Source organism: Prionailurus bengalensis, chromosome B3 (genome assembly GCF_016509475.1).
Source record: "Prionailurus bengalensis isolate Pbe53 chromosome B3, Fcat_Pben_1.1_paternal_pri, whole genome shotgun sequence".
NCBI lineage: Eukaryota > Metazoa > Chordata > Mammalia > Carnivora > Felidae > Prionailurus > Prionailurus bengalensis.
In genome coordinates, this window is record NC_057355.1 from 83,725,109 (window position 1) to 83,738,413 (window position 13,305).

The 13,305-nt window shown below is 41.9% G+C and overlaps 1 protein-coding gene across 4 annotated transcripts in view; it reads left to right on the plus strand.

Moving 5' to 3' along the window:
* The window catches only part of NPAS3 (neuronal PAS domain protein 3), an 856,869-nt gene that overhangs the window by 829,446 nt on the left and 14,118 nt on the right, over positions 1–13,305 (plus strand). For all 4 annotated transcript variants that reach the window (XM_043555965.1, XM_043555962.1, XM_043555964.1 and 1 more), the window contains one exon: positions 2,248–2,354. In XM_043555965.1, coding sequence (XP_043411900.1) covers positions 2,248–2,354 — 107 coding nt within the window. The remainder of the gene's footprint in view (positions 1–2,247; positions 2,355–13,305) is intronic.

Consider the following 13,305-nt stretch of genomic DNA (forward strand, 5'->3'; position numbering starts at 1 on the left):
CGGATACTAAGTCCGATGACCTATGGCTTTGCCTCTTTGAAAACATATGTCGGCTCCCTTGATTTAGATTTACTACCACCACCCTCTCCAAAAAACAGAGCCTCATCTTATTTACCTGCTCCCGGTGATTGCCCTATCCCAAAGCCCTCGCTTAATTTTCATTCCTGTGATCACAGATTGATTAATTCTGCTTCATGGACCCGAGTGCCTTATGGTACCACTCCAGTAATTGAGATCATTTTCTGTGACCCACTTTAAGCTTTCTTTCTTTCCTTTAAAAAAAAAAAAAGAAAAGAAAAGAAAAAAAAAAACTATTTTCCACAACCCCTTATTAGCCAATACAATATAGTATTACTTCCCAACTGAAAATGATACAAGTTATTTTAAAAAGACCTGTGTTAAAGGTAATTGCTTATCTGAGGAAAAGGCCTACCCTGTATTCCAGGCACTGTGCTGTGTTCATTTCATTTCGTTCGTTCATCCCCTCCCCAACCACTTCAGTTGTTTTTACAGATAAGGAAACTGAGGCTCACAGTACCAAGGGCCATTAGGATTCTAATCCTGATATAGGTCATCAGACTGGTCTGGGGCTTTCTACATGTGTATTAAGAGGTCTCTGAACACTGAGCTGGTCACGTTCGCCACGGTAAAGGGCTTTGGTTCTGAAGGATTTCATTCAAATAAACAGTAAACTAGAGAAAGTTTTCCCGAAAGTATGACTGGTTTTTTCTTGGGGGGGGTGGTTATTGTTTAATTAGGGAATCGCTAACTAGAAACTCAAGCCCTGTGCCCTCCCTCTCTGATGCTTGTTTGGTTTCAGTGCCGATTTTTCCCTCTGCAAACCATTCTTCTCCTCTGCATTCCTTAGCGCAGCCGCAGGCAAAGCCAACATCTAATGTTTTCAGGGAGCTGGCAAATTTCAGAAACGCCAATGAGGGCCTTTTAATGACATCTTTGTTCACTCATTTGCAGGAAGGGGGTGTAAACTGTGCTTGGAAAGCAGCTAATGGTTTTAGGAAAACACCAACTACTCTGTTTTGTACCAGAAAACCATGGGGTTCTGAAAAAAACATTCTTTATATTGCCCCGCTTAGTCTCACCTTACCAAGAATTCTTGTTTGGCCAGAAATATTATTTAATGTTTAATATTAGACACTGAGAAGTTCACTCACTGGTAGCGTATTTTAATCATATTCCACATTATGCTGTTTTTGTTTTGTTCCTTCTGTCCCCGCCCTCGGGGTCAGACTGAACTCTCCAACAGTGATCTCATAGGTTTCTTAAATATGTCATTTCTAAAGCCTCACTTCCTATTTGGATACATTGTAAGCCATAAACCAGAAAAAGCACAGGGACAGTGAAGAACATACATTAAACAAAAGATAGATTCTGTTTTGGACTGACCAAAACCAGCCTGTACCCGGACAGGGAGGAGGATAATAAACATTTTGACGTCTTTGTGTAAATCAGGCAGATTCCTCCAACATGTTTTCCAATTTCTGTTCCATTTTTCTGTGCTCCCGCCCGAGGACATTGACGTCTGGACAATCAATGACACAGGCTTACACACACGTACTGTCGAGCACAAGCCTGGAAGAGCTGCTGAAATGGTTTAAAAGTTTCTGTGTGGAATCCACCACAAAGTACCAGTTAAAAGGGCCAGGAGTGAAAGCAGAGCTCCCAAATGACTAAGACTAAAAAAGATAATACCCCCAGGCATCTGTATGTCTCAGCATTTAAATTATATCCCTTGAATGCCAATTTGGACTTTGTGCCAAGAAGCAGCTGAAGCCCTTTTTCATGGAAATACCCAATAGAAGACCAATCTGTTTAAATGAAAGGTGTCTCTAATCATTCCGTATAAACATAACATGTTTTTATTTTATTATGTAACCTTGAATTATCTTGGCTTCTAATAAGGATCTTGTATTGTTACTGATTCTCAATAATTTCACGGAATTATGTTGTCTAAATGTGTATTCTGATGCCAAAAAGAAAAAAAAAGAAAGAAAAACCTGTCTCATTATTTAAACACAGTTGCTTCATCTCGTACATTTCCTACTTTTGAAAAAGTCTGTTGTCCGTTAAAGAAATACTCTTGTCTGTAATGGGTTTTCCCTCCAAGTTCCACGTCCTCGTGGGTACCCGTAGTATAATGAAAACTGTAAGTAGATGTGTTTCTAAGTCATTGAACAATTTCTGTACTTCCCCCTTTCTGAATTCCAGCCTATTTTCTTCTCTTTGCAGGATTAGCGATTATATGGATCTGACCCCTGTAGACATTGTAGGGAAGAGATGCTACCATTTCATCCATGCCGAAGACGTCGAGGGCATCAGGCACAGTCACTTGGACCGTAAGTACCTCCTGTGTGAGGGAACAGCCTGGCTGGCATCATCGCTCTCCGATGCTTGTTTGGTTTCAGTGCCGATTTTTCCCTTCGTGTCTCCCGTGTGCATTTGAGATGACTGTCAGCACACAGTGAGAAAAAGTGAGACCTACATCACTTCCACCTGTGTTGGAATTAGATTGAAAGCTGGACCTCAGGCCTAGAGAAATTGCTGGTTGGTTAGGCCCTCACACGGGATTTTGTGTTCTCTTGTGCTCTCTCTCCCATAAAGCCATGGGAAAACCTTTGTCGTAAGTGCTTTCTTGACCCTTTCATTTTCTAGAGAGCAAGTACCACTCTGAAAATGTGTGGTCTCTGTTTCAAGATATACAAGGGAGAAGACAAGTTCAAATAGACCAGAGACTTTAACAATTCCTACTCGACTAACCGCAAAACTGAGGCCCAGGGGAGCTGGGACACAGTGGCAGAGCACGTCGTGTGGATACAGCAGCTCTCAAAGGCCGTGTCTTTTCACTGTATTTCTGCAAAGAGGGTTATTCAGAGGAAAACTTCCCTCCTTCTCCCAACTCCCGGGAGAGGGAAACTCATCTCAGCTGTTTGAGTCTGGTTCCCAGCTCCTGACTCACAAGCTGATACCCAAGGTACTTTTTTTGGCATTGGAAGAAAGAAGGACCATGGTGTTCTGGCCAGGTCCGAGCAGAAACTCCCACACCAGGTCCCATGCAGCTTTTCCTCATCACACTCAGCCAGGTGGTTTACACCGTGTGTTGAGGGCCTCAGACAATCCCATGAAGCATAAGGCACTAGACTACTGAACCTCTTAGCAAGAGGCTGTCCCTTTTCCCACAAGAGGTCCTTTTTATGACCAATCAGTAGAGTCTTCCTAAAAGATGAGGGCCCAACCAGCTCATCTTCCTAGAATGTTCTAAACCCAGTTTTGAACTCTGGTTTTAAATACAGGCAAGGGGCCACCAATGAAATACTACCACGTGACAGTCAAGGTTTTATGTAGAAATGCTAGCCGGGTGGCCTTTGTAATTTACTTCCTCCCCCCCCTTTCTTGCCATGGTTGAGGAGAGCTGGCTCGGGTCTGTCCTGCCCTTTGCTGTTGTTTGCTCATTTTAAACTCGCATCTTCAAAAGCATAATGGCAAGACAGTAAGCCCGCCAAAGTCTCGAAGGGTGAGCATCTTGTACTGCCTTTTAACCGTGCATTAGCAACACTGATGTGGGACCAAGTTCAGTGTCAAATTTTGTATACATCACGTCTCTGGGAAAAGCCTGCCTGCAAGGCTGCTCTCCAGCAGATTCTACTCCCAACACTGAGTGCGTGCCTTGGTATTGCACACCAGGGATTTGGGGAACACACTTGTTGCTAAGAATGAATGGGTGTTGTGCATCGCAGAAGCAGATGGCTCTTCAATTAATTGGGGGAAAAAAATGATGCTGCTTCCTGAAAAGAAACATCAGGTTCTTTGTAGCTGGGAATTTAGAGAAAATGGAGAAAAATCAGGATCTTTGGAGGAGGCTATAGATACATTTTTGGACTGATATATGCCAGAGATCCAGACTTTAAAAATGAATATACTGTTTTTAGGACACTGTCATGCACCATGCGTGTGGGGGGTGAAGGGTGCTTTTTCATTTTGGAATCTTAATTGAGGTCTAACTTCAGAAACCTGATGCTGACAAAAAAGAACTATGTCATCCTCAGTTATTATTTGGAAAACGTCATGCTATCTCTCTGGGATTTGATTTACAGCTTGAAGAAACACAATTCCTCAGGAGCAGTGAGCTAGGGCAATTCATTTCTTCCCATGAAGCAGAGGTCTCCAACAAATACGTTTGATGCCATTCTTCCCAATCTACTTTTATCTCATTTTCAGTAACCAGAATAATTTGAGAGTGCTGAAAATAAACAACTCCACCATTCACTATTGTACTAGTCTCCTAATTTTTCTGGTATCTTGCCAACTAATAAACAGAGAAGGTATGCTTTTAAATTCTGTGATTTTTTTCATTACTTGATATTGACATACTGGCTATTGCTTTATGATTTAGCCTACTAACAATGATTGAGTTCACTCTTTCAACTCATACACACGACTTCTAATTTTAAGTTCTTTTAATAACCTCAAACACATGAAAAACAAATAAAATGAGCTGATAATTCCGCACAGTAAAATACACTTCACATATTTAGCTATCATGCTGTGGAATAACTCCACAATGTCAAGTAGCACACAATTAGTAAAACTGTAGGGGGAGGAAAAGGAGTGTTTTGATCCTGAAGAATTTTGATCCTAATCAGATTGAAATTTCAACGTTCTTGTAGTGCTTAATATCTTCAATCACACACACACACACACACACACACACACACACACACACACACAAATCAAACTGATGCCAATGTCAGGTTTTGCATTCTGTGACTGAAATAAAATGCTAAAATATACAAATGCATCTCGCTTTGTACAATAAACATTAACATCATTATAAAGTAAGATTGAGTCTAAAATTGTGTGATGGAATGTCTGATGTTTACCTAATTCTCAAACCAAAGCCAGCCCAGTAACAAAATGACAGAGCATGTAATAAGTCTTGGTTGTGTAAACATTGGAAGAAAAGGCAAAATGCCAGTGCAGTATCCTGCTCGTCCAAAGCCCTAGGCTATTACTGAAGGATGCCTCAACTGTACCTTCTTGGTGGGAGAAGGTCATGGTGACAGAGAATCGGCTCAGGAATAAGATAGAATTCTAAAACAAAGGGGTGGTTAAAAAATAAACTACATTAACTATTTAGCTTTTCTTCCTAGAGCTATTGGCACAATTCCTGTTTCTGTGCATGAAAGGCAGGTTTTAGCCATCTGATATTTCTGATAGCTTGATATCTGTCTTACACTCCGGTTTACAGATAAAACTTTAAAATAAAAGACTCAGTAGTCTTTGACAACTCAGAATGCTATTTTTATCACTTGTATCTTTCTCCTAGTTTAGGCATCTGTAAATCCATAGATGAACTTGTCTCTAGAATAAGAAAAGTAGAGGGGAGTCTCAGCTCCATCAGGAATTGACAACTTTCATCAGTTGAACCAAGAACTCTGGACCACTCACTCTCTCACCAAGTTAACATGAGTGGCCCGATAGTTCACACTAGCTTCCAACATAAAGAATCAGTAAGAATCACATTATCCTTAGCAACATGGTAGGTGAGTGAAATCCTACTGGGATTCTAAAACCAAGGGGGTTGTAGGCCCTCTTCTTTCACACTGTGACCAAAGACCCCTCTGATTTGTTTTCCTTACGCCACCTTACTGGAGTCATTGAACCCAATTTCACTGATTCTCCAAGCCAAATTGACCAAATCACCATTTCACGGTTTGAATTTTAAACTACTCATATAAGTGATTATTTGAGCATCTTTGCCTATCACACTCTCCACTTCTCCATTGCTCAGGAGGTATTGGCCTGAAGATGACCAGCCAGGTCTCCCCGGAGTCCCAGATCCCAGTTAGCTAGTGCAGCCATCTACTACTCTCGCCCTGCCTTTAGCCCAAAATAGAAGGGCAAATCACAAATGCTAAACCGAACCGAGAAACGTGTTTTGCATCTCTCTTTCGTCCCTTTTAGTCCAGCCTTCTGTCTATAGAAGTTGCTGAATTTGTCTTGAGATACCCCTGGGGTCCTTTCCAGGTCAAATCGGCAATGTTTCTAAAACCTGGAAAGAGTGGCAGAGAGAAACTTCCCTTTACAATGTCGTGCTCCACTAGCAAGGCTCAGGGCTCTGCAGCCGTGGGACTTTAGAGAAAAGGAGCCAGAAGGTATAGAACTGGTAGCAGTTTTCCCTTCCTAGAACCTTCACCAGGATGAAGGAACTCTGTAAGAGTTATTTCACAAAGAAAGAAGGACTTCTGCCTTGTCTACAAGATCTCGTTGAATTACAAAAGGATGGGCTGCCCAATATATTTGGAGGATGTTAAAAAAGAAAAAAAAATACAGTAGCCTAAGCATTTATTTCTCAATTACAAAATTTTATCCTTCTTAACAAAAGTAATACACAGCTACCTGGCATAATGCAATGCATGCTGTTTTGCATCAATAACCCCTACGCTTCCCTCCTGAAGGCGTCTCATCGCCAAATGCAAGCCGACTGCTTAATGCAGGACTAATTAGTATATCCCCTTCCAGTCTGCAGGCCCTCCATTGTAATTCCTTCCCAGCTCATTTTTTTCCACAACCCAGCATCAATCAAAGTAAGTGCCCTGCCTGCCTCGGAAACACAAGATGTCCTCCATGCATTTGTCATCTGCCACGCAAACAAAGGGGGAATTTAATTGTTGATTTGGGTATGCAGCCATTGCACACAGTAAAGGAAGCTGCAATGAAGGGAGAAAGGAAGGCACAAAGTTTGGTGGGTGGGCCGAGTACAAATAGCACAGGGGACTTTTTTTTTCTATCTTTCGATCTTAGCCTTTTTCGGGGCTGGGCCTTCAGGGATTTAGCTGCAACCTGATCATTGGTTGGACTTTTTCCCAAAGCAAATGAGTCTTTCCTCTTCTTCCGTATGAATATGGAAATGCCCATGAAAAGAAATACATGTAATAGCTACCGTGTCAGACCTTTTTCAGAAGCCAAGTCAGCCCACGTCGTGTGCCTGTCCATTAACCAAAAAAGATGCTCACATGGAGAAGAAATAAAGTCAGGTTTTTATGTAGAAGTGAATTGCCAGTATTATTTTATGTCTTTTTTTTTTTTTCTTTTTGAGGAAGTATGGATTTTGGCTTTTCCAGTCTAAAGGCAGGCAGAGAACAGAGATCAGCAAGGGCCTATCAGCTGAGTGTCCTTGGTCCCCTGCGTTTATAGAAATGCAGAATTTCAGGCCTACCCCCAGCTTACTGAATCCTCATCTGCAGTGAGCAAGATCCCCAGTGGACTCCCATTCAGGTTAACGTTTGAGAAGGATGGACTATACTAGCATTTAGAAGGCATTCTTGTCTCACATGAAGTAAATACAAATTGACTAACAATCTTAACGGCTTCATTTTCCTCTTCAGTTGGCTGAATCTTGTGAATAACAGTAAAATAGAAGTAGGGAATTGGCTACCGAGGGTATCTCAGTCAGGGCTCAAATGAAACAAGTATGTGATTACTTGATAAAGAGAAGGACTTCTTTACAAAGATGTCAGGTATTAGCCTTCTCCGCTGATATTCAAGAGAGTATAAATGGAAGTAATCGTCAACATGTAAGCAAAAGGAGGTCTTCGGTTTTTTCCCCAGGTTAACATTTTTTTCCCTGTGCTTGTTGCACATGTGAATACAAAAATTTTCCCTGTTCAAGTTCACCTAAAATCTCTGAGTACTTACTGTACAGCTTTGTGGTATTGCAGTAAGGTTTCAAAAATAACTAAGATGTGGTCTCTACCTTCAGGGAGCTTACATACTAGTAGGGACGATAGCATGAAAACAACCAATTTTGGAAAGGTGGCATAAAATGAGGACTCTTGAGATGTATATTTTTTTATCTTATTTTAATGTTTGTTTATTTTTGAGAGAGAGAGGAAGAGGGAGAGACAGAGCATGAGTGGGGGAGGGGCAGAGAGAGGGGGAGACACAGAATCTGAAGCAGGCTCCAGGCACTGAGCTGTCAACACAGAGCCTGACGCATGGCTTGAACCCACGAACCATGAGATCATGACAGCCCAAGTCAAAGTTGGACACTCAACCGACTGAACCACCCAGGTGCTCCTATTGAGACGTATAAACAAAACACTGAAACCCCAGAGATGGGGGACAGGAAGGGAGGATGAGAGGTTCCAGAGGTAGCATATCTTCCCTGGAACTTCAAAGAAGATGGCAAGAAGCCAAGGTGGCAGATGGGCAGAGGTGTAGGGTCAGGGACATTCCAGAGCATAGAAAAGGACACAGAATGGGGTGCCTGGGTGGCTCAGTCAGTTAGGCAGCCAACTTCGGCTCAGGTCATGATCTCATGGTTCATGGGATCGAGCCCCGCATCAGGCTCTGTGGTGACAGCTTGGAGCCTGGAGCCTGCTTCGGCATCTGTGACTCCCCTTCTCTCTCTGTCCCCTTCCCAGCTCATACTCTGTCTCTGTCTCTCAAAAAATAAACGTGAAAGAAAGAAAGAAAGAAAGAAAGAAAGAAAGAAAGAAAGAAAGAAAGAAAGAAAGAAAGAAAGAAAGAGAAAAGAACACAGAATGATACCATACACGATCTTTCCTCTCTGCCCAGGAAGTAAGCCAGAACTTCAATTGGACTCATCTATTCTAATGAAATCCTAACATGGATCCTTGGGCTTTTCCTTATTATTACTTCAATTAGTAGCTGCTTCTATTACCATAAAAGGAAACACGTGATATTTGAGAGAAAATGACCCATTGCTCTTATAAAACACGTTCAGAAAAAAAAAAACTTCTAAAACATCCATTTTAACCTAAATCAACCTAAATAAGATGAATTCCATTACTTCCTGTACCTTATACAAAATTAAGAACAAGATGCCATTGTAAGTTTTAATTATTTTAAATTTTTTAATGTTTATTTGTTTTTTGAGGGGGGGTGCAGGTACACAAGAGGTGGGGGAAGAGAGAGAGAGAGAGAGAGAGAGAGAGAGAGAGAATGTGAAACAGGCTCAAGGACTATGAGATCATAACCTGAGCCAAAGTTGGATGCTTAACCAACTGAGCCACCCAAGCACCACCCAGGTGCCCCCTCCCCCCCGCCCCGTTATATGTGTTATAACTACTTTCCTTAAAACGTTGATTTAATGATACCTTGACTATCTCAGAAAACCTCAAACTTTTCCTTGTTTAACACAAATGAGTGACATAAGGATTTAATTTGTGTAAGTGTTTACCATACAATGGTTTTTTCATTGGGGCACCTGGGTGGCTCACTCGGTTGAGCGCCAGACTTCAGCTCAGGTCATGATCTCACAGTTTGTGGGTTTGAGCCCCACATCGGGCTCTGTGCTGATAGCTCAGAGCCTGGAGCCTGCTTCGGATTCTGTGTCTCCCTCTCTCTCTGCCCCTCCGCTGCTTGCGCTCTGTCTCTCTCTTTCTCTCAAAAATAAACATCACAGTGGTTTTTACATTAATTTAGTGTTAACTAAGGATCGGGTCATTTAACCTCTTTATGAGCTCCACATCCCCTCTGGCTTCCTAGAATTTTTGGTGGGGCACATCAACTAGAATGTATCCGGTTACAAGTAACAGAAAACCCAGGCAAAAAGGAGTTCAGCTTTCTCTGTAATCGTCTCAAGTTTCTCTTCATGACCCAAAGACAGCTGTGGCACTGCCCATCACCAGTTCCCCATAAGACAATGTCCAAAGACAATGTCCAAAGTCAGGAAAGGATCAGTCACTATTTTGTGTTCATTCTTGAAAGAAAATACTCTTAGAGGCCCTCCAGGAGAGAGGAGCCCCCTTACGTCTCATTGCCCAGCATTTCATCAAATGCCCATGCCAGAGTCACCCACCAGATGGAATTGCCATGACTGGTTTAAACAATCAAAGTTCGTCCCCACTGGGACTTGGGAGAGAAGTGATAGAAAAGCCGTTCAATACGCAACAGGATGACTGCTGCAGGAGCTATAGGAAAGTTGTCGGGAGTAAATCTTAAGAGTTCAAAAGGAGCACATTGCTTTCCTTTCTCCCTCTTTCTCTTCTCATTTTACCTATATGAGAAGATGAATGTTAGCTGATCCTGTTGAAATCATTGTTTCATAATCTGTGTAAATCAAACCATCATGCTGTGTGTTTAAACTCACACAGGGATGTACGTCCATTATTTCTAAATAACACTGGGAAAAAAAAAAAGAATAGCTGTCCAGTGGACAATCAACGATGCCTGCTACAGGGGAGCCTCTGTAACGTTTTCACAACCAAGTATCTCGGTTTCTGAAAATCTACACCATAGGTGAACAAATGAAACTTGTCTGGGCTCCTTTAAATACTCCTGTTTTTACCAAACATTGGTTTCTGTGTACCTGTGCCTCGCTACTCATCTATCTCTTGTCCAAGATGTTTAGTGCGCTTCGTAAAACAGCCCCATCCAGAAACACAGGGTCCACAAGAGACATAAAATAAATCTAAGACCCAACCTCATCTTTTTACCTTTTGTTAGTTCTGCCTACCTTCCAGCTTAACCTTGCCAATACTTCATTTTTAAAGGGAGGTAAAAGATTCACCCAGGCCAGGTCAGACCCCCATACCACTTGCCCTAAGGGTGACCACGGTTTTAAGTTTCTTAGTGAAAATGCCAAGTATCTGTCTCCCACAGAAAGGCACATTGAGGTCAGTCCTTTTTTCAGAATAAAGGAAACTTTCCCATTAATTCCCAACAAGAGAGAGACCTCCCTGTGGGTCTCACTGTCCAGCGTTTCACCGTATTCCAAACCTAAACCCATCACTGGTAAGGAAATGGAACTACCGTGACTGGGGCTAAAAGGGGGACAGGGCCACCACCTAATTTTGCTTACTTTGAGATCCCCCAGTGCCTCGCACAGAGTAGGCACTCAAAGGAGTATTGAGTGAATAAATCCACCATTTCCTTCATTTCCTAGCTGTAAATTTTTCTTATTTCCATGTTCAAGAGTTCACTGTTTCCCTTTATATAGCAAATCCCCACCAAAAAAAAAAAATTTTAAGGATAAGGGCTAAGAAATACCGTCCCTGACTATTTTAGGTCAAGAAGGGCAGGAATGAGTGGTACAGAAACTCTGGCTGAACTGAAAGCAAGCTTGAAAAAAAAATCTGAGATCTCAAATGTCACTCATGCCAACCCTCACTTTGATTTTTCCTGTCCTAGAACATGATACCATCAGTGTTTAAAAGGCTTGGTCTCCAATTCAGTACATTATCATGAAGAAAAGGAGAATTTATTTTTTAAACTTAACAAATTGACACGTCCTAAATCAATGAAAAGTTTTCTCTGCATGATTCAATATTAACAGTTAATAAAAATCTATCAATTGGCAGTGGTATAGGAAAAAACCTCTTCTGAGGTTATAAATCACGCAGATAGCAACTCAAGCAGGGCCTGTCATTAGTGTATTAGGGGGAAAATCCATAGATGATGCATCGTCATTCACGGAACATCCACAGGTCTTCTGTCCTCAAGCTCATAACTCACGTTAAGTACCAAATATCATTAAACTTTACCAAATATTGCTCAGCACAGAGATTCACAAAAAAAAAAAAAAAAGAAACACACACACACAAACACACACACACATTGAAAACCAATTTGTGGATGTCTGCTATTTAAGACATCTAACTCACTAATTGCAAAATCTATAGGAAAGTCTGCACAGCATCAAAGCCTTGGTTGATCCTATGAGCAGTTCCAAATGAAAAACGGTCTCTGTTGCAAGTAAATAAAGCGCTTCATGCACAGTTTCTGCCTCTAATGCTGTTTCTCCTGTGGGTTTTGAAAATGACCTTCCTGTAAGCATCAAGGACTATAACTTTTAGATAAAGAAACTTGTTCCTGTTTTAAGTCTATGTCAGGTTCATTCCCCTATAGCCCACAGTTTTCAAAAGCAGAGGAAAAAGTAATCCAGAATTAAAAAAAAAAAAAAAAAAAAAAAAGTCCTGTTTCCAGAATGAAGTTCCCTGTCAGCCTGCCTTGGGCCTTAGGTGGAGAAGCAGAGATTAAAGAGTCAGTATTCTTTTTCATGTTTCATCTGCCAGTTTTGTGAATGTAGAAAGAAAACCAGTGGCTACAGCTAAGCACCCAACTGTGGGTGTTAAGTCCAAAGTGTGATTCTAGCGCACACACCCCCTTACTTGCACACCCTCCATATTAGTGAATTCAAAAATAACACTGGAGTTCCAGAGAGAAGGCACCCCTTCTCCATTCTCTGCAGCCACTGATGAAGGTACCTCCAGGAGGGGTGAATGGCGCCGCAGATGCGTCCTCATATCGCCATGACGATAATGAAGCTCTTTGTTCAGCTGTGTGAATGTGAAGTGTGCAATCTCCGATGATCTCACCATTTCCTATTTATTCTATACTTACCTGAATACGCCAAGTATTGCAGCTTTTTAATGCATATGCAAACCCCTAAAATGTCCTTTTGTGAGACACTTCGCTAAAAGACCGCTTTTGATATGTGTTCGTCTCCTCTTCAAACCGAATTAGACTGCTTCCTTCTTTTGAAGACACAAGTAACTCACTATTTAGAATCTTTGGCTTTGATTTGGTAGAACAGCCCAACAGGAAGGGACCATGTTCTCTTTTTTTCTCCATATTTCTGAAGGCAAACTTGTACTGATTTGTTTTGATTTACTAACAGAATTATGTTCCCTGCCACAGACACAGGCTTCCTTTATGTCCTTTCAATCATCGGTCTATTTCTGTGGACAAAGTTTTCCCAAGGAAAACTGAAATCCCTCTGTTTGGTGACTGTGTGCTGAGCCATGGATGTGCGCTTCAGCAAGAGTCCGTCGGGTTTAGCGGGGAGAGGAGTTTTCCTCCACGAGCGCAACATTTCTTGCACGCCTGCCACGAAGCTCAAACCAAGAGACCAGGTGACATTTTTGAACAATATTCAATAAAACTGAGCATCCAGCCTTTGGGGGAGGGGAAGGGGGAAGCGTGTGTTTGACACAACAGGTCACGTGTCCTAAAATGGAAGTTCTCTGCAGTTTTCTTTTGATTAAACTGTATTTGCCACTCCCTTCACCGTTAGGGGTGGGTGATATTTGGGCACTAATAGCCGAAAATTGCCAACCAAGCAGGATTGCAGCAGTTCAACCAGGAGGAGCTAAGTCTCTTTTGTTACAGTCTTGTCACAAATGTGGGGCTCACCTCTGTCCTCTGAAGAGCACAGTCTATAATTCACAGGCACCTTTGGCCTGGAAGGTGGGGCGGTGCGGATGACCGCTTCTTGGTTCTCCTCAGAGCAACAGCTACTGAGAGTGATTGGTTCTGCCCTAG